Source organism: Apis laboriosa, unplaced genomic scaffold, assembly GCF_014066325.1.
Source record: "Apis laboriosa isolate Shangri-la unplaced genomic scaffold, ASM1406632v1 scaffold14_cov150, whole genome shotgun sequence".
Lineage (NCBI taxonomy): Eukaryota > Metazoa > Arthropoda > Insecta > Hymenoptera > Apidae > Apis > Apis laboriosa.
This window is the reverse complement of record NW_025221798.1, coordinates 2,278,818-2,306,350: the sequence shown is the minus strand read 5'-3', so window position 1 is coordinate 2,306,350 and position 27,533 is coordinate 2,278,818. Positions and strand designations below refer to the sequence as shown.

Sequence of the window (27,533 nt, the reverse complement as noted above, 5' to 3'; positions counted from 1 at the left end):
TCACTAACTACGCTTTTCGTTTTTGGTAAAACCGAAAGCATAAAATAAATAATTATTATATATCTTAAAAAGCAATATTATTATTATTTCACTTTAAATATGATGTTTTATATTCTTATTTTTTGAAATTAAATTTATAGAAAAATTTATAATTTCAGTTACTATAATAATGAATACACAATTAGAACTAGCATATATGAGATTGAATAAAGTATAAATTGTGGGACATAAATTTTAATCGATCAGATGTTATCTGATGGTAAAGTCTTAGTTTTTGAATTTATCAAGGAAATTAATAAATCATTTATAATATGACAACAGTAGAATGATTTAAATTCTAAGGTTTGAACTGAAAACCTTGTTTTAAAAAAATAATCAATAAAATTACTGTGATCTGTATAGGTTCTGTGTTATAAGTACGGCGAAAAGATTGTTAGATAAATGATTAAAAATAAGTTTAAAAATTAGTTGATTAAAGATACTTTTTTAAGAAGCATGAAATGCATAAAAGGAAACTTAAACGTAACACGTATGTCTTATAATAATATCTTATTAATTTAATTTAGATGTTCAGATTTAAATATAATTTGTAAGCCATTTTTGTTTTTCAATTCGTATTTCTAAATATAAAAAACTATAAAGTTTATTTAAAAAGAAATCGTTTACATTTTAATAGATTAACACAAAATGTAAAATCTGAAAACTTATCAAGAGTGAAAGATTATCAAAATAATCAAAATGAATCAAGTGATAATTTTCAATTACCAAGTTTACAAAAGAAGAAAACTTGGAAAGATGTTGATGACAATTTATCAACTGATTGGAATAGTAATGCAACAGATATATTTTGTTCATCAGAAATTGAAAATATTGCAACAAGAAAAGTTATGCAGCAGTGGGAGACTATTGAAAATACACTATATGAAGATGGTGAACAAGTAACTCAAACGGCTGTTTTGGAAGAATGTATACAATGGAAAACACAAATACCTCATTTAAGAATAATAGGAAAAAATCCATTTCTTTCTAAAAGTAATTATCAAGATTTGAACATAAATCATAATCAAATGAAAAATATTTCTCATAATGAAGATACATATTTGGAACATAATATTTCAATAAAGGTAAAGAATATATCATATAATATAAATTAATAGAAAAATAACAACATATAACATTGATATTATAAATCTTTCTGTTCTTATAAGATAATTTTAATTTTATATTTTTATATAGTCATATTATATAATCTATTTGTAGGAAAGAAAAAATTCATCCAAGCATAAATTACAGAAAACTGCACAAGATGAAATACTTGATATGCTTTATGCATATGTAATATCAGAGTTGTTTCCTAAAAAAGAAAATGAAATTGATTCATTACATGATGATTTTAATGATGTTTTACAAATACGTATGGCATCTATTCATAGCAATAAAAGTTCTGCAAAAAGTTCAAAGATAAATTGGTTTGAAGAAACAATTCCTCTTGAAAATAAATTTTCAAATAATAGTGGTAAATCTGTAGAAGATCATATTTTATCTATGAGAAAAGATGTTACTCAAACAAACATGCAAGAAATTCAAAAGTATGTATAAAAAATATTACAATAAAAAAAGTAAAATAGAAATTTTTCATAATTTTTCATAATAGAAATAAAAAACATTTATTTATAATAATTTATTTATTTATAGAAAATATGATAATTTTATGAATAATGATAGAATAAGGAATGAAAAGGATGAATTCATCATGGATGACAAGTTTTCTAGGCCACATACTAGTAGAAATAAACTTGGAACAGTTTTCAATGAAAAGATTGTAGTTAGTCCTGTGCCTTATGTTTTATCAACTAGAGAAAGTTTTTCTACTATAAGAACTACTCCAATTAAGTTCATGGCACAATCTCTAGAAGTTTCTACTTTTCAAAGTATATGATTTTTTTCTGTAATATTGCATTTTACATATAAAATATTAAAAATGTATAAATGAATATTAAAAAATTTTTAATATTATTAATAAATGTTATTTTATATTTTTTAGGTTCAAATAAAAATATCAATTATTTCAAAAATTCCGAAAAAAATTCAAAAATTTCGAATTACCAATCTTCTTGGCATACTCCTGTTTCTCCTGCTGTATGGGTAAAAAATGTAAAGCTTGCTCCTCTAGATATGTCACGACTTCCGAATAGTAAAAATAGGTATTTAGAAAATATTAAGAATATTTTTAGCTATAACGAATATTTTTTATATTGTTTTTATAATTTTAGATCTTTAACATCATCAGTAGTATTATCCCGTAATAAAAAACCTTTAAGTCCTATTTCTCGATCTTCTTTGCCTGTTTCTGCACAAACAATTCATAATAATTATGAAAGTTTAGAAATTCAAGGGAAACAGATAACTCCTAGACAATCTCCTAAATTAAACATGTCAACTACAAGTTTGGAAAACATCTCTAGAAATAGTACAAAAAAAAAGAAGAGAAGTCAAACAAAAACAAAGTTATAATGAATTACAATAATTTTGATAGTTAGAAAAAAAATCGATTTTATAAATTCTGTAAGATTATTTTTATCTTTGTAAATTTAAATTGTATTTCATTGTTTTACATAAATAATGACTGGGTAAAGCGTGGACCATGTAATTGAAAAAAAATTATATTTCTTTCTTATATTTAAATTAATTTCCTTTTATATATTTATTATAAAGTGAAAATTCATTATTGTTTGTGATATAATAATGATGTATGATAAAAATTCAATTATTTATTTTTTTATTACAATTTATTAAAACCAATGATTTAAAAGTTCAGATAACATTTATAATTCAAATGGTATATAAAGTACATTTTATATGATATATAAATACATCGTTATTGTTAAATAATAATAAGATATGTCATTATATTACAGTATTAAAATATACTTTAATTTTAAGAAATGTTTTGCACTATAAATAAAAAAAATATTTAAACACTATGTTAAAAATAATAAGAACTAGTCTTCTAATTATAAAAATGTATATTTTAAATACTCTTGTTGTTTCAGAAGCGAATTTATTGTTGTAACTATGTCTACCTCACTTAATGTCTATTTGTTGTTTAATGCACACGCTTACGTGCGCAAATAAATATATTTTTGTAACGCACACATCTGTATTGGTCGTGCTTATTGTAAATATATAATAATTCATAACATTAAATGTACTTTTACTCATATTTTATATATGATATAAAATTTAAATTTAATAATATTATATTAAATTTATTAATATTATATTTAATTTTATCATTTATCATTTTTTAATAATGATATATATTTTTAAGTAACGATATATCATTTTTAAAAATATTAAAATTTGATTATAATGTTTTTTTTTTATTATTATTATTTATTGAATATGGATATAATATTTTAATATAAAATCCAGTAAAAAAATATATATATAAAAATATTGATTATATTAATATTATATTTAATATTAAAAATTATAAAATATAAATACGCGACGGAAAGATTTGTATATTAAGATTAAATTGCGCGTGCGCGAATGTCAGCGCGGGGATAAGCTTTCACCGGTAGAATTTATGCCTTCAGTTACGCGTGGTCTTCGAAAGTGCGTGGACGTAGTGTTGTATATTGGAATTAATATGTATATTATTTAAACGTAACCGTGTTATTTATTACGCTTTAAACATTTTTATAATCATTTTTATTAACTTGCGAGTGTTTTTACGTTAAATAACAAATATATTATTTATTATTTACCACATGGTGACGCAAATGAAGGATTTTAACGTATCATCAGAATCTAGCGGCATGTTCACATACGTTAGAAATACCGGCACTCATCTATCAACGTTAACAAGAATCTTGGGCGTGTGTACTGCAGTTGGTAAGTGAATAATTATTTTTATTGGTCACATTTATTTTTTTCACTTTTTATATCTATTTTATATATATTTATAAAATATATATAATTAATAAGTAAATATAATATAAATAGATATTATTATTTATCTATTTTATATTATATTGTATAATTTTAAATGTTTTAATGCAAAAAATAACGTATGCATAATACAAATAGAATACAATATACATTCAATATATTTTTATTACATTATTTAATATAAGATTGCATTGATTTTGCTAGATTTTTTTTCAACATTATAACAATAAAATAAAAAAATAAATTTTAAATTCAAATTATTAAAAACATAATTTAATTTTTATTATTTTATGGTGATTCTGATATGCATAGAATTATGCGCATTAAACATTAATGATTTAAACATAATCATGTTTAAATTTTCTTTTATAATTAATTTTATTATTTATATTTATTTAAGATATTTAAGATACATGAATTATATTTTAGTTATAAATATATATATAGATTTTTAAATTTGATTTTTACGAAGATTAAATCGCAAACAAATAAATTTTATTTCATATTTTTTTTTTATTTTTATAAAACTTAAAGATTTTCGTGGTATAGTATGCATTTTTATAATTTTTATTTCTTCGTTAATTAGAAAAGTATGAAACGTTATTTTAGGATACAAATGTTTTTTTATTTTAACTTGTAATATATTTAATTATTAAAATAGTTATGAACGGTGAAAATTTTAAATAAAAAACAAAACAAAATATATAAATACATAATATAATTCGTAATATAATATAAATAAGTTTGCAATTTTATTAACTCTTCTTTATTAAAAATAAATTTTATGAAGTAAGGAAAAAGAGAAATTAACTAAGCCAAGTATTTTCATCGTTTCAAAAATTAAAATATTATGATTTATTTATTAATTAAAAATGATTAAATAAAACTATAATAATACATTAATAAATAATTCGTTTTCGCAACTTTCTTCAAAATAGAGAAATATCAATTTCGTAATTGACTTATTATATATATGTATTTTTTTTTAACTATTCTCAACAAGTAAGTATTTTATTCATAATCATCTTAGATATTATTCTAATTATTTTACTCAGTATAAAAATAATTCTGTTCTTCATTTTTCACAAAAAACAGAAAATTAACAAAAATGGACTTATCAAATCTTTTTCTTATCTAATTAAAAAAATGTTTTCATAAAATTGATAAATAATTTCAATTCTGGTCTGGTTTTCAATCTTTTATCGAAGTAAAAAAAGACAACAGCAATGCCACCTAGATAGAAACATTTAATCGTTCAGTCCGCTAACTTAGTTCTCGAAGTAATTCTCGACTATTAATATTTAGTGCGTCTAAAGAAGCTGGCGCGATAGAGGGCGCGCGTGTATCTCTCTTGTAAAGAAAAAAAAACGAATTTCGAGAGCGTCGCTTTTTCTATCGTTTTTACGAAATGTTTAACGGAATTTCGTTCTTACTTGATGTTTACATCACTGTGTTTATGGAACTTTAAGGCAATCGAGTTTTTCCGAGCATTTTCACCGGATCTGCGTATCATTTTCACTGAAGCGTGTGTCGATCGAGGAGAGTAGAAGAGAAAAATCACATGGATTAACGTGGCGTATTTTTCTCTCACGGTTTTCGCGTTCTCGTAGCGTAAAAATATATTTTTCCCTCGCGCGTTGTGTATTCTCGATGAAACGATCGAATGAGAAAATGGAACTGGTTGCAAAATCGTTCTTTTTGTTCACGTTGATCTCACGTTATATGATACCATAGTCAGAGTGAGTTTTTTTATTGCACTTTTTGTTGGTTTTTGACACGTCGAAAGTAAGTAAATAATTTATTTTTAATGATACAATGAAAAAATGAGAATAAAATCTAATTTAACTTGCCTCGAATAAATCTTGTTTTATCATTGTTTGCTTATTCAATTTCGTAGAAAAAATTTCATATTTCTCTATATTTACATCGAAATATCTCGATAAGTGACTATATTTATCTTTTTTTTGTTTTTCTTTCTTTTTTTATCATTTTTTAATTTATTCACATAGATTTCATTAAAAATGAATTTATGTAAAATCAAATTTACAAAAGGTACAATATATTTTATTCCAGCATAACATACATTCTTTCAAAACTAGATTTTATTTTAAGATAGTTTTCAGATAGTTTTCAGATTTAAAATTCGTCGAACTAGTATTTACTTAAACTCAGTTCCAACGTATTTTTCCATAAAATTTTTCTTTTCCTTTGTTCATGGAAAATTCAATTTTATGTTTGTATTTTATTTTGTACAAAAAATCATTAGTTATATTGCTTGTTCAATTCAAATCACAAATTGCATATATTTATATATTTCGAAACCATAAAAAAAAATAAAAATAAAAATGAAATCAAAAAAAGAAACTATATCTGCCATTTTAAACATTTTTAGAGATTCTTTTTTATATATATATATAAATAAGGTATCATAAATTTTATTTCACAATTTATTTCACAAGTTTCAAGTATCAAGATTTTATTTCATATTTCATTTCATTATATTCATTTCAATAAGAGAAAAATTTTTTTTCATTAATTATTTATAATAGAAATTTATATATATATATTTTTTTTTAGATCTAAATAATCAAATTCAAAATAATTAATCTAAAATGATGCGATGATATAACATTGATCGTTTTTAAAATTTTCGTTGATTCCGATCCTAGAGATTTTAATTAAACGCCACTGTAATACGATACTGTTGGCGTTATTTGTCTAGAAGCGTTTTTAGCGTAAAATTAAATTGCTCATAACTTAATAAATAAGTCTCAACCGCCAATTTTGCATATCAACTTTTATGCTTGTTTCGGCGTCTAGAATTAATTTTTTAAAAATAATTTACGAATATATCAACATCTTATCAATGGATAAATTCGATCACATTTCTAACGAGGATACACGAGAATGGTAAATGGATCCGCGATTGATTCGCACACGATTGGTTGATTTAATTACTCGTACCGGTTCCCATTTATTCGGCATTAGCTATTATCAATTAAGACTGACTAAATCGCAATTGTCACGGGCAATTAATACTCCGTTCGCATGATGGAAAACGGTGATTCAGCTTTCCTCGATGTTCACCAATTCCGGTGTCGCGACGAGGGCGTCGCGACGACGCATCCCGGCAAAAAAACCCGGCTCTCGCCATTCATCTACCGATAATAGGCTCCGTTTCGTTACGGTGCAACGGTTCCCCACAAAAGTTCTGTCTTCAACTATTTACCATCTCGTATCTGTGGATTAAAGACGAACTACACAAGGCCAGCCATCGTTTCCTCTTGAGATTTCGCCTCGTCTCTACTGTGCTCGGTTCGACAATGGCGATACGAGAATGGTATATAGTCGGGTCGTTTAGGGGTACAGTGTGAATTACGAGCACGGTTTTCAGCTTCGGTGTTCCCGATTCGTTCTTGAAAGTGATCCCTTAAGACATTCGTTGAAAGATAAATTACTCACGGGAATATGGAATATTTAGTGGCGATAAAAATAGGTTATAATTCTTATGGGAAGAAAAATTTTAATCATTTTTAAATTCTTTTTTTTTTTTTTATTTCTTCATTAGTTAAAAATATCTTTGATATCTCGTTTCTTCATCCTACTTTTCCCAATAAAATTCGTCATTTTCGAAACGTGTTATTCTGATAAATACTTTCTTCTCACAAAAGAATTTATTTTCTAGTCTTCGTTTCTGATTTTTAATTAGTGAAGAGCAAATATCTTTCGATATTTTATCCTATTTTGATTGGCAAGAAAAAAAAATAAGCCAATTACCGCAGATATCAGATATTCTAAATAAACACGTAACGAGAAGCGTGTCAAATTTGATCGCTAATCTTTAAACACGGAAGCAAACCACGTTGTAATAGGTAGCACCCGGTTAATTAAGCATTTGCTTACTTGCTCAGATTGCTTTCGAGATTGAGTTATTTTGTCGGGATCAGGTGAAAGGTACCTCGTTTCCCCCTCCCCCTATAACATCTTCGCGCACTTGTGGAAATACCGGGCGTTGAAAAGGAAGGGATTACAGTTTGAGGACACTGGGTTTAGTTGAGGACACTCGGTGGAAACAATATAGAGGTTGCGAACAATGTTATTTGGTGCAGCTTTAAAGTTGTACACAGCGTTCGCCGCGTTGGGATTAAGGTTTGTATAAGTAGTTTGAAAAGTCTCTGCTATTATCAGAGGATTTAATGGGAGAGGGAAAGCTGGTTTTAACGAAATTCTTTTCGATTTCTTTTTTTTTTTTTTTTTCTTTTTTTTTTAGCGAATAATTAATTCGTATTATCGCGTGAAATCGTGTTAAAAATTCTTGGAAACTTTTGATACAATGATAACACTCAGTGATACTGTATTTAATTTTAAAACAAGGAAATTGTTAAAATAATGGTTTTTATTTTTTTATGGAGAATATATGAAAATATTTTTAAAAATTAACATTGCATTTTATCGAGACAATTGCGTGTATCTATTTATTTTCGTGACATCAATTTAATTATAATCATTTATATAATAAATAAAATAAATAGTTAATTATTAATTACTGATAGTTTCTTAGAAGAATTTTTAATACATCGATCATTTTAGATCCGTGAATATTCATAGATTTGTGGAAAATTTAAATGATATAAGAAAAAAGACATAAGATAGCTAAACAAGATTTTTATTTCAATTCTGTACATCAAAATTTAAATTTCTATATTCATCTAACACCGATCTATCTTTGTTACAAAAGTTATTGAAACTGGAAGAAAGCACGATTTTGCAATTTCCCCGATACTTTCGTGAATATTTTAATCTCCTTGCTCAATCGATAAAGAAACACGAAAATAATTTTACGCGCATTATTAAAATTTTTCGTTTTATTTTTTGGCGCATGCAAAACTTTCCATGCCTCGATATCTCAACCTTTCAGAAATTTGAAATTTCTTGCCTATCCCACCTTTCGACCGCTTTTTACCATAGAATTCTGAACGCGTCTTTAAAATTACGACACGCACGTACCACGATCCTGCCATGCATCTACTTGCTCTGAAAATTCCACGTGCATTCCTAGAGGCCACTGAAACACAAACAACCCTTGATCCTTCGCTACGCCATTTCAGATGCTTATCATTCGTGGCCGGTATACGGGGAAGAAAAAAATTGGGCGAATATGGCGTTCACGTTTTTATTAATGCGTAGACGCCTCCCTTCTTCCCTAGACAGTTGAAAGAAATCTTTTTATATTTAAATGAAAAATATTCCTCTCGAATTTTATATGGAGAGATTCGCGTTTATTAGATTCGTTATTTGTTATTCTCTCTGCGCGGATATTTTTTTTTCTCGCATAAAAAGTTTTTCGAAAAAATTGAACTTTCGTGTTTGATTATCTTTACGAATTAAAAAAAAAAGAATATTTATATCAGATCGAGTTTCAAATATTTTTCCTCCACAAATATTCTTTCGTTTTAGAGTGGAGAAGAAGAACGATAAAATACTTTTTTTTTTTTGTTTCTCGTTTAATACGAGATGGATATTATATATCGAAAGTTATGTATTACAAAACAACTTGGATTAATAATTGCCGGTGAAAATGTTCCTCGAGCGGTGAGTAAATATAAATATATCTGGGAATTTTTACGTAGCCGTATGAAGCGTATCGGCGTTTTCATTACCTCGCGAGACGAAGGGCGGTGGAAAAGCCACGGGAGCCGCGTGGACAACCGCGGATATCGGTTTTTATATACGATACACCGATTCTTTGATATCCACTTACCCAAACTGTCCACCGCTACGGATCGAGAAAATATTTCCATCCGGTTGTTTTTTATAAATTTTCTCGAAATAATAATTTGAAAAATATACACGGACAACAATATTTATTATCGGATCCTCGTTCCAAAAATTTGGAATCACTTTTTTTTTTTCAATTGTATATAATACACGAAATTACATATATAAATTTTAACACGTAATAATCATCGATTTTTAATAAAAGATATTCTGGTTTCGCGTCTGGCCGCATCCATCGAATTTTTTATTAAGTTTAGTCGTACGTAGAGGTACGCTTTTCACTCGATATTAATTTGAAAATATTTCTCCATATAGAATTTATTATTAATTCGAAAAATCGGCACTAATTAAATTTTAAATAAATTTTAAGTTCACTCGAAATATCTTTTGAAAATATTATTAAATACACCGCTTAATTCGAAATTAAAGAAGAAATTTATTTATCAAATTTTACACGTATCTTTTGATTTCATATAAAAAAATATACACACATTTTAATCCAGAAACATTACGCATTTCCATTTCGCCTCTCTTGTTTTTCGAAGATCGAAACCATGGTGGATATTTCAATCCACGTAGTGCCCTCCCCTCCCTCCTCTCGTATTAAGGGGAAATTTGTGTTTCCGGTCAGTTGGACGGAATATCAAGACGCGGAAGTGAAAACTGCAAGTAGGTAACGAAATATCCAATTTATCCTTGTTACCAAGTTACAGGCAATTGAAAGTTTATCCCCAGCGGGTGCAACGTGGATTGGTCGACGCTGACACTATCCATTTTCTCTCATTTCTCGCTTCCCCCCTCCCCCCTCGTTACCCAGTTTAAAACCATTGTGCCCTCGTACGGGTAAGTCGTTACGCTTTCCGTATTTTAATGGTAATTTCTACGATGGGCAAGCAAGCGGCGTCGTCTCGATCCTTGGTTTGGTTATGGTTGGTTAAAATTAAAAAAGGAAAAGAAAAAAGTGAGGTTTGAATTACGGCCGTGGCTAATTTTTCTCGGGGAGGGGAGGGAACGTTCAACTTCTGAAAGGGAAAATTATGTCCACGTTTCGAGACGATTTTTTGAATTTTGTTGGCGAGAATTATGATGGAATGGGATGGGATGGAGGAAAGTTGAAATTTTCTGTTCTGAGGAGATATTTTGATCGTTGGTTGGATGGAATGTTAATATTGTAAGAATTAATTAGAGAAAAGGTAAGGGAATATTGGAAAAATATAATGTGTTTTGTCCTTTTTTTAATGTTTTATATTTGTTGCAACGTGTTGATGATGACTTAAAAAAGTTAAATATTTGTGAAAGTATACTTTTCTTTGCAACTAACAAAAAATCTCGTATAAATCATAATAATATTCGAATTTGAATATAACATCAAACTAATCTAACAATATAAGATAAATTTTGAAAAAGTGCAGAAAAAAAATCATTATTATACGTTATTATTCATTGAATCATCGTGTTACAATTTTTATCTGTCTAGAAAAGGAATAAAGAAGATTTAAATGTCTTGTAAAACAAAATTTGAAATACATTCAGTGCCATTTTATACGGAAGAAACCGGTTCGCGTCTTCATTTTCGTATACGAATAAACCGATGTACTTGTCTGAGCCATATGCGCGTAACTACTGAAAGGAGGTCAGATCATACGTTTTACTACTGCCGAAGAGTTTCATTCTCGCGAAAATCGTGTTTCCGCGCGTGTGCGATATTGCGTTCTGGAAACTGGCCACTCGTTTCGTATCTCTACTTATTAAAAATTTCTTAACCTATTTTTCTATCGAACAATATGAATGGAAATCTTCTCTAAATATCGGAAAAATTGAACAAGTATTTCGTCAAATTAAAATAACACGAAGATTAAAAATTGTATCGCGTATATATTTTAAAACTCTATTAAAATTAAGAAAACTTCGAATAGTTGTAACTCTGAAGATACTCACTTCCGGTCAATGAATGAAAGATCGTTGGAAGCGTGGAACTTTACCCTTTAAAACGATTCTTCGTTCGTCACGATACGACTTCCGGTTCTCGAGATATCATCGTGTAAAGAAAAAGTAATTTTCAATCATTTACCTTGAATCCGAATAAATCCTGTTATTAAAATTACGAAAAGTTTGAACCGCTGTAACTTCGAAAATAGTAACTTTCGAACAACGAATAAAAGATCGTTAGAAGCGTGAAATCTTGCTCTTTAAAACGATTTTTCATTCGTCACGATACGTCTTCCGGTTCATGAGATATCGTCGTGTAAAGGAAACCGTAATTTTTAATTTATTATTTCTGTCCTCGTCGCTTATTCAGAACTCTCGCTTACACGCCTATTCTTACTGACTTATTCCAAGCTTCAAACACGATTCGTAATAAAATATAATTATTTCCAGGAAAAGATATAGGTCATTGAATTGTCGATCCATTCCTAACCTCTACTACTGTCTTACACTATAGACACTTTGAATGCATATATCTCGGCAACCGATCGAGATACGAGGATGAATCAAAAAGTGACTTCAATGGCATAGTTTTCTTTATTTTCTCAATGGACTTTGATGAAAAAATTTTTAATTTCTCATCTCTTAGTTTTTACATAAAAAGTTTAACTTTCATTTCAAACTTTGCGTCGCAATATATACGATTAACGTGTAATACGATCAACGTAACGTAACGTAATAACACACACGCGTTACATTAATATTCAAAATGATTTCGTGTATCGCGCGCTCAAAATATATCATCACAATGACCGCGTGATAAATCAAAATCGAACAAAAGTCTATAACGGCCCAGTAAATCATTTAATCGCGGTCTATACATGGAGCGGAAACGGATCCCGAATGAATCATTAACAATGAACAAAATATTACAATTCACGATAGGAAATTGGCCAAATAGTAATTCGTATAACTGGGACAGTGTTGTACAAGTAATTAAGCCGCAATGTAAAACGCGAGTTTACGAAACTTGTTACATTCTCGCTCGAACAAGTTGGAAACAGAAAGCGACTGACTTCCTGTTTACTCCGGATAAATTGTCGCACGGTCTCTCACTCTGAGGGACCCTCTTTATCTCATTGAACTGCGGCTTAATTCTCCTGAACAACGGCTACCGTTGTCATCGTTAATTTCCACGATGTATAACTAGATTGTTGTTATCTTTAGAACGAGAAAAGTAAAGAAGTAAGAGGATTTCAAAGATGAAACAACATGATACAAAACAATTTTTTTTTAAATTGTATTATTTTAAAATTCGATATTTCTGAGCAAAAGAAATTGATAAAAGAGGGAAGAAGGATCGAAAGAACAGACAATTGATAAATCGAGGAAGAGAAGCAGGGGAATTGATAAAGAAAAGGAGGAAGAGGAATTGATAAAGGAAAGGAGGAAGAGGAATTGATAAAGGAAAGGAGATGAAGAATTGATAAAGCAAAAGAGGAAATTGATAAAGAAAGAGAAAATTTAAGTTGATAAGGAAAAATAAGAATGAAGAAAATATTGAAAGAAGAGAAAGAGAAAATTGGTAAAGTGCAAAAAGAAAATATTTATTAACCGATATTTTCAAATTTTTTTGAAAGTCCTTGCATTCCTAATCGCGAGATAAATTCCTTACAAAAACGTTATCCGGAATTTTTCAATTTGTAAACTCGATCGCACCATAAAAATCGCGATTTCGTGGCGAAAAAAAAATTTTTCAAGGCCCAAAAGTAAAAGAGGAAGTATTCAGAGATAATTCGTGACGTTTATAACGATCGCTATTAAACCTGATGTAGAAGCATGAAAAGCACCGTGGTCAAACTGTTTTCCCTTATCGGTGCATTATCAATTGTCAGCCGGCCATTGAACAGGCGGCGTTAGGTCCAAGCAAGATATAATTTGTATCGCAACCTCTCTGATTCCCGGCAACGTAATCACATTGAACGTAGCCAAATTAGCCGTGGTTTACGCTTTGATACGAATACCAAATGCGGTCTGGTGTAGCCGATAAATTATCGCTGCCCGTGTAATTACTATCTCGTTTCTGCCCTCCGAGTAATCGCAATTTCTCCTACTTAACGAGTCAACGAATTTTCAACATTTTTCGAAAAAATCATTGCGGAATAGCCGGTCGGTCGATCGAAAGTTCGTTTTGCGAAGAGAAATTGGAACGAAGATTCGATGGAAAAATTAATTACAAAATATTGTCACTCGCAGAAGCGTTTATTAATAAATTCTCTCGTCAAATTCAATCGACGATGATTCTGTTTTATATGAAACTTCTGTTTTCGAGAGATTTATACATTTTTAATCGTTCGTGGGATTCGAGAATTTAAAGGAGCGAAATCAATCCATAAAGTTTTCTATGTATTATTTTCTTTCGTTAAAATATAGCAAAATTTCGAACTGTACAGTAAAAAAATATTTCCAAGAAATATAAAAATAAAATAGTAAAAATTGTTCGAGGGTTGATTCTTCAAGAGGATAAATTTATAATTTTTAAATTTTTAATATAGGATTATTATATACACGTTCTCTTCCTCGTGGTATGCTTAACACTTAATCTTCTTGCTTGCGACCGCATACGTACGTACTAATGACGCGAATTAAGAATAAAAAATAACGGTAAGTAAAAGGAATTAATGTCGAGAAATTACACGTATAAATATAGAAAAATTTGGAAAATTAGTTCTATTTTTATCTGTATATTTATATAAATTCTTTTAAGTATAAATAATTTCGAATAAATATCAACGATTCGATGAGACGAGCACATAAATAGGAAAATTTTCTTCTCCAATAAAATATTTCATTTTCCTTTTTTCGCATAGATCAAGTATGCGCCATTTAATTATAATACACCATGCATACATTTACATATTCAAAGCAAAAAAAGGAAAAAAAAAATTTTTACTATCTTTTGCTTATAAATATAAATTAAGAATTGTTTTTTAATTATATTTTGTATATCAAAAAAACAAAAAAAAAAAATTGCACAACGAACCATTTTTTAACCTCATTATAACAAACTTCACGTGAATTTTTCTCGTGAAATGGCAATAGCCTGGAAAGATTAACTTGAACAGGAAATTTCCATTTTTTTCGCCATTTAAGAGACAAGTACCCCCATCTCCATATCGATTTCTTCCATCGAACCTCTCATCCTTTGTTATCAATCGCGCATTGATCTAATCCGCGATCTCATGCATTTTAACAACATCCCCTCAATGTCACTTTTATATTTTTCCTTCAAATTCTATTCCGGTTATCTATGACCATCTATTTGCATTTTCGTGCAAGATTTTTTTCCTTTTTTTTTTTTTTTTTTTTACATTTTTATAAATTTCACCGAAAAATAATTTACCGCGGAGTGATACGTTCACGATAACGATCGTATATATTCATCATTTTATCCCGTTTATACGCGGAATTTGCTAAAATATATAATTTCACTGAAATTTATTTTTTGACAATGTGTTTTTTATTACGCCTGTACTACCTTACGTATTAATATATCATGAGTCTTTATGTTCGCATTAATGCAATATTAATGCGTGTGAAATTTTGATACTTTTTAGAAAGAAAAAAAAAGAAATATATAAAAATTGAAGATGAATGTTTGTCATCTGCTTTGCGATCCAAAATAGAAGAGTAAATTTTCACCATACAATATACGTGTACCCATTATAATAAATCTATAATAATATATCGACAATATATAATAATAGTCAGCATAAAAGATGACTTTTCTCTTTCTTAAAAACTCAAATACAATTTTACGATAAATATTAGAGGAATAAATTGGAATTATAATTAAACGTGTAATAATTTTCAGTATGATCGATATGCGAACGATAAGCGAAGAACGAAGGCAAATCTCTATTTAATCGTTTTTATACAAATCTCATTTTCACATAAATATCCACCCAATCTTATAAATTAATGACCGAATCGATCCATCTTTAACATCTTCGTTCAACATTTGCTCGAATTTATCGGATAATCGGTGGAGGAGGGATACCGAGAACCGCGTAATAAATTAGAAGCAAACAAACGGCACAAACTCCTAAAAGCTTCTCCCCTTTCTTATACACACACGGGGATCGCACGGAGTTCGTCTTGCCAGAGTTGCTAAAGCTCGTCGTGGCAAACTAAACCGTCCAGCTGAGAGATCGCCTCCCAGGATTTTCCACTGTGCACAGTGCAAATACCTCTCCATAGAATTGCTCGACTCTTCTTTGCGCTGTTTTTTGCGCGCCTCCCTCCCCTCTCCCCGGCGGAGCCGGCTTCTCGAGACCTCCTCTCGCCTAGAAAAACCTTCCTTGTCCGACAACGTGTCGCTCGCAACTGTCGCGCATCGGATCACCTCTCTCTTCCCCCCCTCTCTATCTCTCCTTCTCTCTCTGTCTCCTTGCTGAAACTTTCTTTGAAAGGAGGCGAGAAAGTAAAAAGAAAAAGAAGGGACACGCTTGTCGAACTTGTGATTTATCGTCGAAACGTCTACGTGCATCGTGTGTAGTCTAAATCGTGAGATTAAAGTCGAGATTATTGGCGAGTTTTCGAGAAACGTTTCGACGATTTTGGGTTTCTTTTCTCATGGCTCGTAGAATTTTTCTTATTCTCCGAATGAAGAATAATTTTCTGATAATCTAATGGGAATATTTTACAAAATTTACCACGTTTATTATATAAGTATAATTCCAAAAAATCCAATTTAATATACAATACTCGATATACAATATATACAATAATATACAATACAGAGGAGTTTAATCGATTATTCTTGCGTGCCAACTCTTTTTCGTTTTTTTGGCTTCTCTCTTCTCTTCATTCTGTGCCACGAATATATATATACAATCTGCAACATATCTACACACTCGACAACGTTTCATTTCGAAACGGAATTAACGTCGTTGTTTAACAACTTATCATTCGAATTTACATGTGAAAACTTCGGCGACCGACCGTGTATAACGAAATTATTCCGCGACTCGGCAGAAACGAACTATCTACCGTTAAATCGAGGTTAAAGCCTTTGTGCTCGGGATTTTGCGAAGGGGGGGGGGGAGAGGGAGAAACTGCAATAAATCCTCGCGTTGCTATCCTCTGTCGTTTCTGTGTATGTGTTTGTATCGAGTTACAATCGCGAGACCAACGATCCATGCCCGATATTAGAATATTTACCAGTAAAGTGTTACTGTTTTCGTGTCAAGTGTCAAGTATGAAGAGAGAAAGAGAAAGAGAGAGAGAGAGTTATGTTGTACGTTAGATAAACTACTTCATCCTAAACAATGTTTGCGAGATCCTGTTGTTTTGAGAATGGAATCGCGTGAAAATCGCGGCCCTTAATTCTGTCCAGGAATGCGCATGCGTTTAATTTGTTTTGAATCGAAATTATTCTAAAAGGAAAGATTGAAACGTTGTTCGAGGGCAATTAAATTTTATTTTATTCGATAATCCTATGCTTTGTAAAATATTGGTTTGGAATAGTTTGAAGTGTTTTTGAAGAGGTCTTGATGGAGTAATTCAATTGATTCGAATGTGTAAATTGTAAAAATTTAATCAGAGGTTTAATTAATTGATAGGATAAAGATTTTCTTGGAAATTTTCTTCGAAAGATTATATCTATCGTTTATGGAAGAGTTATATTTTTTCCTCTTCGAAGAAAAATCGAAAGGATCGAACAATTCTCAGAGATGCTTCGTATTCTACAAAATTTCTATTTGATTCGTCAATATTTCATCCATGACAAACTATCTAAACTCACTTCTAATTGTCTCAATTTTTATTTACTTATTAATATTTATTTCATGCAAATTTATTAATTCACAATAATTTCACAAAAAATACAATTTCCCGTGTAAATAAAGAATTCTAATTCTAATTAAGAAATTTAATGGAAAGAAGTTTTTCGGTTTCGAAAGCTGTTTATAAATCGAAATTCAAGTAAAGTAGCATGCCATCGTTCATTGAAAAAACAACGATATAAATATTTTACACAAATGTGCGAGCACGAGTGCTATCTCTCCACTATCTTTTCCTTCACCCTGCAACTCACACTGTAAGGAAAACCAAGGAATCGCATTACAAATTCACGAATATATTTTCCCTTTTCTTCCAGGAAAACGATAAAACACTCCTTGACATCCTCGCTTTTATAATTTAAATTTAAACCTTTCCGCCTAAACGGACGTACCCGTGTCACGCGATTTAAATTTAAAATCTCCCCTCTCCCCACCCCCCTCCCATAGAATATCATACACATACATCACGAGATACAACTTCTTTCCATTTCCCTTCGAAACTATCGTTATTTTTTCTTTTTTTTTTTTCTTTTTTCTATCGTTGGAAATGAATGGCACGATTCATGGAATGTANTGTATAAAAAATTAAAAAAAAAAAAAAAAAAAAAAGAAAAGAATGGGAAAAAAGTTCAATTTTTAACACGACAATGGAATCAGCACGTATTCACATCAACCGCGACTAGTATGGGGGGAGGGGGGAGGAGGGAGGGAGTTGAAGGGTTACACGTGCAATCGAGTTGCTTTGTAATTTACATTTTTTTTCTCCCCCCTCTCTTCCCCTTTAATCGCGAAAACACGATCGAGATAACACTTTTTGGCAGGACGCGGAGAAAAAAAAAAAATAAAATAAAATCGCGATGATGAAACAAAAGGTAGTCTCTTGATTATCGATATCGTTATCGATAAATATCGATAATATCGTGAAGATTTCGATAAGAGATGAAAATAATTGGAATTCCAATTTTTTCTCATTCGAAGTTTTATTATAAGATGTGTTGTGCAAGAATTATTTGTAGATAATTGATAATATTTTATTCAATTTTCGATATATATCGAAATATCAATAATACGAATAGAAGTTGAGTACAAGTATAGTTTTTCTATAATAAATTTTATTTTTATTGCTTATTACACGGATCATATTTTTAATATTTCTAATAATAATTTTGTGTAAGTAAAAAAAAAAAAAAGATAAAAAATAACCAACAAGATATCGATAACGTATCGATAGTCGATAATCGTAATCTTTTTCTCGATCTTGCTTTATTCATCATTAACGGATTGCGACATTTTTCACTATTTCGATATATTTATTTTCAGGATGACGCGAGTTTTTATTTTTACTCGTTATCGAGATGTACGTGGATACGTTTAATAAATTTAATATTCAATCTTGCATGGCTGGCGATAAATTAACAAAGTCAATTTTATTTTAATGGAAAGAGATTGAAATTGAATATTTTAACGGAAAAAGGATGAACGAAGGTTTTTTTTTTTTTTTTTTTTTTAGATTGGAGCTTCAGATAGTGAATATTAAAAGATATATTGAGAATATTTATAGATAATTAAATTTTATTTCAAGTTTTAATTTAATTTTAATTTTAATTTAAATACAGCGTCGTTTGTAAATGATAATTATATATGAAATTTGGATAACACGTATCATTAATAATAAATATCATTTTTGAATTGCATCTTTAAATTTTAATTTCATTACTGTTCTACGTTAAATGGAGAATTTTTTGTATTAAACATTATTGCGCTGAAGTGAAGTATAAGCTGTCTGTATAAACAATTATCACGTAGACATTAATAGTAAAGAAAATTAAAAAATTAAAAATTAAAAATTTGTTGCATACTGAATGATACTAGTATTTATTTTTTTTATCTTTCAAAAAGAACAAAGTTTCTTTTTTTATCAAAATTTTTCCTTCTCTTCTCAGTAAAATTCTTAATAATAATTTTGAATAAAAAAAAAAGGAATTCTAATCATTTCTATGTATTAAGAATATTATCGATGTATTTAAAATTATCAATAATATATCGATAATCGATAAACACATAGTTCTTCAATCACGAATTATTTACGTATCAACAGAAAAATTAATTACAATATTATACATATTCTTTCAAAATCTAGGAAATAGATATAAACACCGTCGAATAGACTATAAACATTATCGTGTACCTGTATACACAGCACACTATATCGGAAGTCCATTTAGTAATAACATTTGTCCGGACCACGAGCATGGCGTGCGGCTCTATACCGGCATAAATCAAGGCTTAATAGAATCCCGATTACGCGGGCTAAAGTAGATCGAGTCCTACGGCGAACAATGAAAAATGGGGATAATGCGGCGGGAATAATTTACGACGTATAAACCGTGAAATACGGACGTTGCATCGTGGATGTTGTCATAGCGGCGAAACTGCTCATTTTCCACGGCGATATGCGATGCCACGTTGCATCCCATGATTTTCGTACGGTCGTCCGTGCTAAACATCGTTCCAATCGCTATTCATTTGCGCATGCGTCGAGGTATTATAGCAAAAAGGTTCGAGGAAATGGTGGACAATAAAGATTTATTTCGTTTTAGAAATTATTTAAGAGTTGGAATTTAATTAAAATTTGATTTTTTAGATGGTGGATAAAAAGTGATTACGAGTTATTTTTTCATGATGAATATAAAATGTAGTTTTTGATTTTTCTTTTTAAGTAAATGGTCGATAATATAGAATGCGTTTTTGAGATTTTCTTTTTTTTTTTGATATATATATATATATATATATATATATATATATATATTTTATTAATTGGTTTTTTTTTAAATGTCAAAACTGTAGAATTTAAACAAGAAAATATCGGTATAAATAACTAAATCATAATCCTTTTTATTTTCATATTTTCGACATTTAAAAAAAAATATGATTTTATAAATTTTCATCGAAAAAATATCGATAAAATAAACTCAAACGATGTCATATTTTTTTTATCTTTATAAATTTTTTAACACCTTCCCCAGAGAATGATGTTTATAGGTTTTATTATTTCCATTGCGTTATTCACCAAAACGATAATAAATATCTCTAACGAAATCCATTAAAACCTGTATACATTTCTCGTAAAATAAACCTTCAAATAAACCTAATACCTTCAATTTTTCTCGAAAACAGAAACTCGTGTAAAAAAAAAAAAGAGAGAAAAAAATATCCATCATACCTTTCCTATTTGTTTTTCCAAGAGAAATTGCTTCCCTTTTTTTCCAGATCGTGTATCACGGAATCATCATTCTACACATTCTACAAAATACGAAATATCTTTACATGAAAAGTGATGATATTGGAAATAATCGGAGTACAATTTTTTTCACTGTTCGAAACGATATAAATGCAATTGAGAAAATGTACAAATAAAGTTGTGCAATACGTAGAATAAACTTACAAATAAAATCAATTTATTTACAAATGAATTCTAATTTCAACCTACGTTATTTCCGTTATTATGGACGATATATTTGTAACATAATATAATTAGAAATATGGTATTTCGTATATCTTTGATCGAGTTTGCAAAATGGTTTTCAAATTTATAACATTATTACATATTTAAGATTATTAGAATTGCTGCTAGTATAATACAATATGTATTTAAATTTATTATTGAAAGGCAATTAGAATTAACACAATATATCATAACATATTATATAAAAGTATTTATATACATTTTTAAATAATTCCAAAAATTAAAAACCAATACTCTATTTTTTTTATAATCATAAATTACTATTAATTAAATCATAGATAAATTTCTATATAAACAACTTGTTTATACCTTTATCCCTCGATTAATTCGCATAAAACGTAGTTGTAATTGAACGTTCACTTTTCGACGAGATACTTGCTACTTCAATGGCGTAAGAATTATGCGAAAGTTCCTCTCGTCGCGGTTGATGGCGCTGTGATGTGGGTGTGGGTAAGCCGACAATTTCAACGGAACCAATGGAGTTACGACTTCCACCGGTAGAAACGAGGGTTTAACTGCGCGTATAAACTGCTACCTTCAGAAATGTTGTCAAACTTCAATGTTCGCCCTCTTTCACAACCGTTCAAACTATTAAATTGTACTGACATTTTGCACCTGTCGTGGATCGGATGATTGCGTCACGTGATGAGCATTAACGATAATTGATTAGATCTTTTTGCAAAGATTTCGGTTTTGCTCGAAAGACTCGGAATTTGGTAATTGAATTTCACTTTTTCTGCTTGAATGACGGTGATATATCACAGTAACTCATCAGTATCTCATTCTGTGTGAATTTAACTTAAATTTATCTACAAGAAAAGTGAATAGATACGTGTATATAAGTTAGATATTATTGTTTTATCATTCTTCAGATTTTATTTTTTTTTGAAATTTTATACAATTATAATTCTTGTTTGATTAAAGTTTCTAGAAACTCAGCTCAGCTTAATCATTCAGTGTAACCTGATCCTATTGACAAAGGCAGTGAGTTGCTTGGTTAATTATAAGGAGAGTAAACGAGAAAGGCATAATCTACAGTACAATAATTCAAATCCTAGATTATTTCTCCTAGATTAATCAAGTTTTTATTTCAGGTTGTAATTCAATACAATCATGATTCTTGTCTGATAACTTGGCTTTTATTCCAAGAAAAAAAAAAGAATAGAAAAGAAAGAAAAATCCATTATTATCTCACCATTTAATGTCTCGACGTCGTTGTAACCTGAACCTATTGACAAGAATGATAAATAGGTGGAACGAGAGTAAACGAGAAAGACACATTACTTAAATTATATGTCCAACATTCGATATACTTGTATATAGTCTTAACCTCGTCAATTATTCTTTAGAAAGATAATATGAAAATTATAAAAATCTTTGTAATTGCGGTATTAGATATGTAATAATTTTTTCAAAAATTTGTAATTGGAGAGGTGTGCAAGATTATACATTTTAATAATTGAATCTCAGAGAAACATGAGTTTCTGTGTAAATTTACTGATATGTAAAACTGTTGTACGATGGAAAGAAAAGGAAAGAAAAAGAAAGAGAGAGAGAGAGAGGGTGCAGAAATTAATTAATTTAAAACGTTTCGTGAAAATAATTATAGTTAGAAAATAGAATTAGCTTAAAGAATATTTTAATTATCCATCAATTTTTTTTTTTTCATTTCTCGTTCTACTTTTATTACTTACAAATATTGTTAAATATTAATTATCCAAATATTGAAAATGAATATATCCTTTTTTGAAAAGTATTTTAAGCTTAAAAATATTTTAATTTATGTATCAATGAAAAAAATGAAAAAAAATTAAAAATCGTCGAGATAGATATATCTTGTTGAACATACATGTCGAGAACGTAAATTTTTTTCTTCATCTCATATTGCTTCACACATATTCCGCGTTCCTTCAACAAATTTATCAAATTCTTCGATACCTATTCGCTCTTAATCATATGCTTAATTATTCTTCGAAATTTATACTTCCCTCGAGAAGTATAATAATCATACAATAAAATTAAATTACGCGTTAAATTATTTGAATTATAAAATTCCTGTCTTTTATTAAGATTTGCCACGAAACAAAAAATTCCAAAAGAAGAAGCTTTTTTGGACGATCTTTCGAAAATGGCGCGCATAAATAAATCTTCAATGCGGATAAAAATTCTCCGTACATATTCATTCGTTCCAATTACGCTTGAATTTTTTTTTTCTTACCGCATTTGCATTCGCTTCGAAATTTTCAATCGTACCTCGCCCTCACAATTCGCATCGCCCTTTCACTTCCCTTTTCTTTCTTCACTTGTTCTTTGCGAATTCGCAATAAATATTTTTCCAAAGCATGCGAAATTCGACGTTGACAGTCCGTTTCGGTATTTTCCGCATAACTTTGCCAAAGGATTCCACGCAGTCTTCGGAAAATTATAACAAAAATTTGAATTTGCCCGCCCTGTAAAAATAGACTCGACGTCACAAAAATTGAATTTAGAATATCTTCGATATTATTTTCTGTTACAACTGATATTTGCCTGTCGTGTATAGCGATACTCATAAAAATTAAAATAACACTCATTATTTGCTTTTCACTTTTTCGTTTTTAAATAACTGGAGCTATATCTTTTTTTTTTTTTTTTTAATATTTCATACACAAAATTTCATAAACTCGTCGTTTGATTGTAAGTAGATATACAACAATTTGTGGATTGGAATTTGTTTGGAATGTTGAATTGTGTCAAGTTGAAGATAGATATTGCTCCATTTGTTGAAATATTCAATAATCGTCAATTAAATCATCTTCAGAAAATTTCACGATTGTAGTGCTTTTGGAGATGGTCAAAGCTGTACAATATAAGTCCTCTCCTAATGTGCGATGCCAATTCATAATTCAAACAATTTCCAGTGGATTTCAAATATGAAATTTTGTTTCAATACACGGTAACAAACTCTCTAATTCCACCATTATTGGCTTTTCTCTCTTGAAATTTCTCGTTGTGTCGAAATTATGACGAAATGGTTACCCATGTGTATGATTAGAACTAGAAATGATAATTTTCAAGAGGAGATTGAAACGGCAAATTGTAACCGATTGAAATTAGTAAAAATGATTGGAAGAAACATCTTTAATAAAGATTAATTTTTTATTATAAAAAACATGAAAAAATATTGAAAAATTAGATGGAATAAAAAATCGGTGAATTTTTCTCTAACGAAAACACGTACGTTTTATTCTCCCTTTGGTCAACAGCTATTTTCAGAAATGATTTTTTTTTTTTTTTTTCTTTTCATAAAATATTTCATGACATTTTACACGGTATTTTCACGATAAAAAAAATTTCATTTCATTTCATTTTTTTTTTTTTGGACTTCTTTCGATAAAATCGTATTTCAGTTACAGCCCAGAAAAATAAAACTTGCAGGTTATGCTCTATAAAGCTGTCTTCGATAATAAAACTTCACACTTCCTCTCTATTCTGCTTTCAATTTAATTTCTCACAATTAAGAAGAAAAATATTTCTGAAAGAGAATCTTTAATAAATTGTACCTTTCGTGTACAATATAATTCTGTAAAAAAGAAAAACTTTCAATTTTTCCACTAAAGAATTTTCAATTTAAACGCGTCTCTTTTTATTTCGTTTCTTAGCATGATAATTAAATTTTTTTTTTCATCATTTTTTTCATAATCAAAGATTACACACTTTCACAGGATCGTGTAAATTATTTCGTTGTTATTTCGTTTATTTTCTAGTTAATATTTTTATAGTAACTATAATTCTAGGAACTTTCACTTTTTCCCCTAACATTTATCGAGCAGAGATACATTCAAAAATAATTTTTTTTTATTATTATTATTAAATTACAATCGACGGTATCCAAGATCTTTTTTAGTTTTATTTTATCAAGCGATGTACAAAGGATGACAGATGTGTTTAGATGAAAATAGTTTTAGCCAGAGGTGGGAAAAAACTTTTCTTTATAGTCGCGTAAGTGGAACAGGAACAGATATGAGCAGTTCCAGAAATAAGGATATTGCGTGTTCTTACAAAAGTAAACCGAGCAAAGTTTAAAAGTGCGTGTATAAAAGAAAACGAATTGAAGAAATATTATAACAATTCTTTTCTTTTACCCAGAAAAATTATAAATCGCGATTAAGTAACAAATATTAATATTTTAAACAATTGATACAAATAAAAGCGTTACTAAAAAATAACTATTATATTATTCATGAATTTATATTTGGGGAACGAATTTTCACTTCCATTTTATTTCGCTATTGTATTCGCGTCAAATTTATAAACGAAACTAGCGTGTATCGTCAAAAGAGAGAAAAATATTGTGAAGAATTATATATAAATTCGAGTTTTATACGAAATTATATATATATATTTTTTTTTCATGATTTATTATTTTTCGAAATTTTTATACTTTTCGTGAAATGCAAATAGTTATATAAAGAGCTCGCAGAGAACAGTATTATATCATATAACACTATTATAAAAATTCTTTACAACTGAATTCAATTATTTCTCTCTCGTATTCTTTATTCATATTCGAGAACTTTGTGGGGATAATACAATGTGATATTTCCCCTAGCAATTGTCCCTCTCTTCCCCATTCATCTACAAATTTCCTTCCCCCCCCTAATTAAAACGTAGTTCCATAATTAACACGAGTCCAAAGTTAAAATTTCAGAAAAGTTTCTCAAATTTTGAAAGATCGTTTCGTTTTGAAAGATCGTTTCTACGGAATTTCAAGCTGATAATTTACATATTAAATTGCATAAAAGCAAGGATCGATCCAATAGAACGAAACTCCTGATTTAAAATTTTGCACGAGTGAAAGCAGTGGCGAAATTTGTAGACGTTTCTCGCTGGTTGCTTCGGCTCGTGTTTCACTCAACTACTTCACCGATACTTCTCCGAGATACGCATGCGTATACATAATTTAACGCTTCTCCAAAATATTCCCCCCTCTTCCCAACAGTGTGAATAAAGACGAGGCACGGTCTGGTGGAAGATTCTTTTCCCACAAAGTTTCTCGAGTTTCGCGTGTGCGTCTGCGCGAAGGCCGACTCGTATAGAGACAAGTTTCAACGCGTATAAGTACAGGCCTTAATTCAGGGATAGGATTCGCGAGCTCTCTTGGTCGAAGTAGAGTGATCGAACTTCTCTGCGAGTACACGGAGATTACTTGGAAGAAATTAATTGTTCTCTGAAATTGCAATCGATATTTGCTGGATAAATAATTGTTATTATTAAATTAAATTTGAAGAGATTGGTAATAATGAAATGTGGTAATTTATTTAAAATTGAAAGAATATCGAAGTAAGGAAATAAAAATAATGTATCGTGATAGAATTTGTAATGGCGAATATAATAGGAAAATTATATCTATGGTATGTACAATATTAATTCAATTTATATTTAAGAATTTATAGAGAGCAGGCTAATAAAAATTGTCTTTTCAGAAATTCGTAAAGATATAATTTAAGAAACATAGAAAAACTTTTTTCTCTCTCTCTCTCTCTATTACTTAGAAAAATTTGTTGCTTTTTCAGATCGTTTAATTTAAAAAAAAAAAATGAAATATACATTTCAATTCCGAGACAATCAGTTTTATACGAGATTTTTGATATGCCTCGAGATTTTCGATCGGAAATATTACAGGAAAGGCTGTTAAGCTCGTGCACAGAAAGGGTCCAAAGGATCCTTGTATAACTTATTTACCAACGTTCGCATATAGAGATAGATTCGGTAAACTAACGGTAATTATCCTGTAGTCTTGGATCACCACAAAGGATCTTAAGGGACGCCTTTGATTGAATAGGGTTTGGCGTGTACACACGAAGGAAGGCGCAAGATTGCAACGGGGATTAAAATATTTCAAAAGGCTAGGGTGGCCAGGTTTTCGGCCAAACGCAAGAGTAATGGTTCTTTTAAATTTCTAAGCTGACCCAGATACACGCGGGTCGAGAGACAGAAGGTGTGTACACGAGCCACTCCTGTGATCTTGCTTGAAGCAAGCGTCGTAAAGATTAAAAAAAAAAAAAGCCTCCTCTTTCTCTTTAACGATCAAGAATTTCTTTTAGCGATCTTTCTGCGGTATTCATATTAATGGTCGTTGGCGTCTTCCAAAGGGTGATCACGTTTCTATTATAGCTGTATTTCAACCTTGATGTCGGCGGGGACCATAATCGTTTCAAGTGACCGTGGTAATTATGCGCAAACCGTTTTCAAAGCGTCTTGTCGGAATTGGGTCGAGTTTATTCCGTTTCGAGGAACGGATTTTAAATAAAGAATCTTGAGAATATCGGGAATTTGATTATGCAAAAGTATTGGACGAGGAAGAATGTATATAGTATTATAGAATTGTTAAATATACATTCGGAAAGGACTTTATCGATTTAAGGTAACTTTTCATTTAATTAAGCATCTTAATAGATATATTATTAATCGTGAAAAGTAAAGAGAAAGGAACTATCTCATAATATATGAATCGTTAAAAC

General features: G+C 29.5%; 2 protein-coding genes across 4 annotated transcripts in view; both read left to right on the top strand.

The window, feature by feature from the left end:
* The first annotated feature begins 123 nt into the window (after positions 1-123).
* LOC122710628 lies at positions 124-2,709 on the top strand. Of its 3 annotated transcripts, XM_043928597.1 has the most exons (7): positions 124-259; positions 403-529; positions 677-1,124; positions 1,261-1,589; positions 1,696-1,931; positions 2,045-2,204; positions 2,274-2,707. In XM_043928597.1, the coding sequence occupies exons 2-7, from the start codon at positions 501-503 to the stop codon at positions 2,512-2,514; spliced, it is 1,443 nt and encodes a 480-aa protein (XP_043784532.1). In that variant the 5' UTR covers positions 124-259; positions 403-500; the 3' UTR covers positions 2,515-2,707. The 3 variants fall into 3 exon arrangements, with proteins under 3 accessions (XP_043784532.1, XP_043784533.1, XP_043784534.1); XM_043928598.1 differs by having other exon boundaries at positions 213-589; positions 2,274-2,709; XM_043928599.1 differs by having other exon boundaries at positions 213-529; positions 1,294-1,589; positions 2,274-2,708.
* A 945-nt stretch (positions 2,710-3,654) lies between these two features.
* Positions 3,655-27,533, top strand: part of LOC122710643 — an 83,665-nt gene continuing 59,786 nt past the window's right edge. Inside the window, exon 1 of the mRNA XM_043928622.1 lies at positions 3,655-3,900. Coding sequence (XP_043784557.1) covers positions 3,777-3,900 — 124 coding nt within the window. The 5' untranslated portion in view covers positions 3,655-3,776. The remainder of the gene's footprint in view (positions 3,901-27,533) is intronic.

What these genes read in the sequence shown, in the direction of transcription:
- LOC122710628 (XM_043928597.1), top strand. Translation starts at nt 501, where the DNA reads ATGCATAAAAGGAAACTTAAACGTAACAC. An exon ending in AACATGCAAGAAATTCAAAA is followed by an intron (nt 1,590 to 1,695) that starts GTATGTATAAAA and finishes ATTTATTTATAG; the next exon opens with AAAATATGATAATTTTATGA. An exon ending in CTTCCGAATAGTAAAAATAG is followed by an intron (nt 2,205 to 2,273) that starts GTATTTAGAAAA and finishes TTATAATTTTAG; the next exon opens with ATCTTTAACATCATCAGTAG.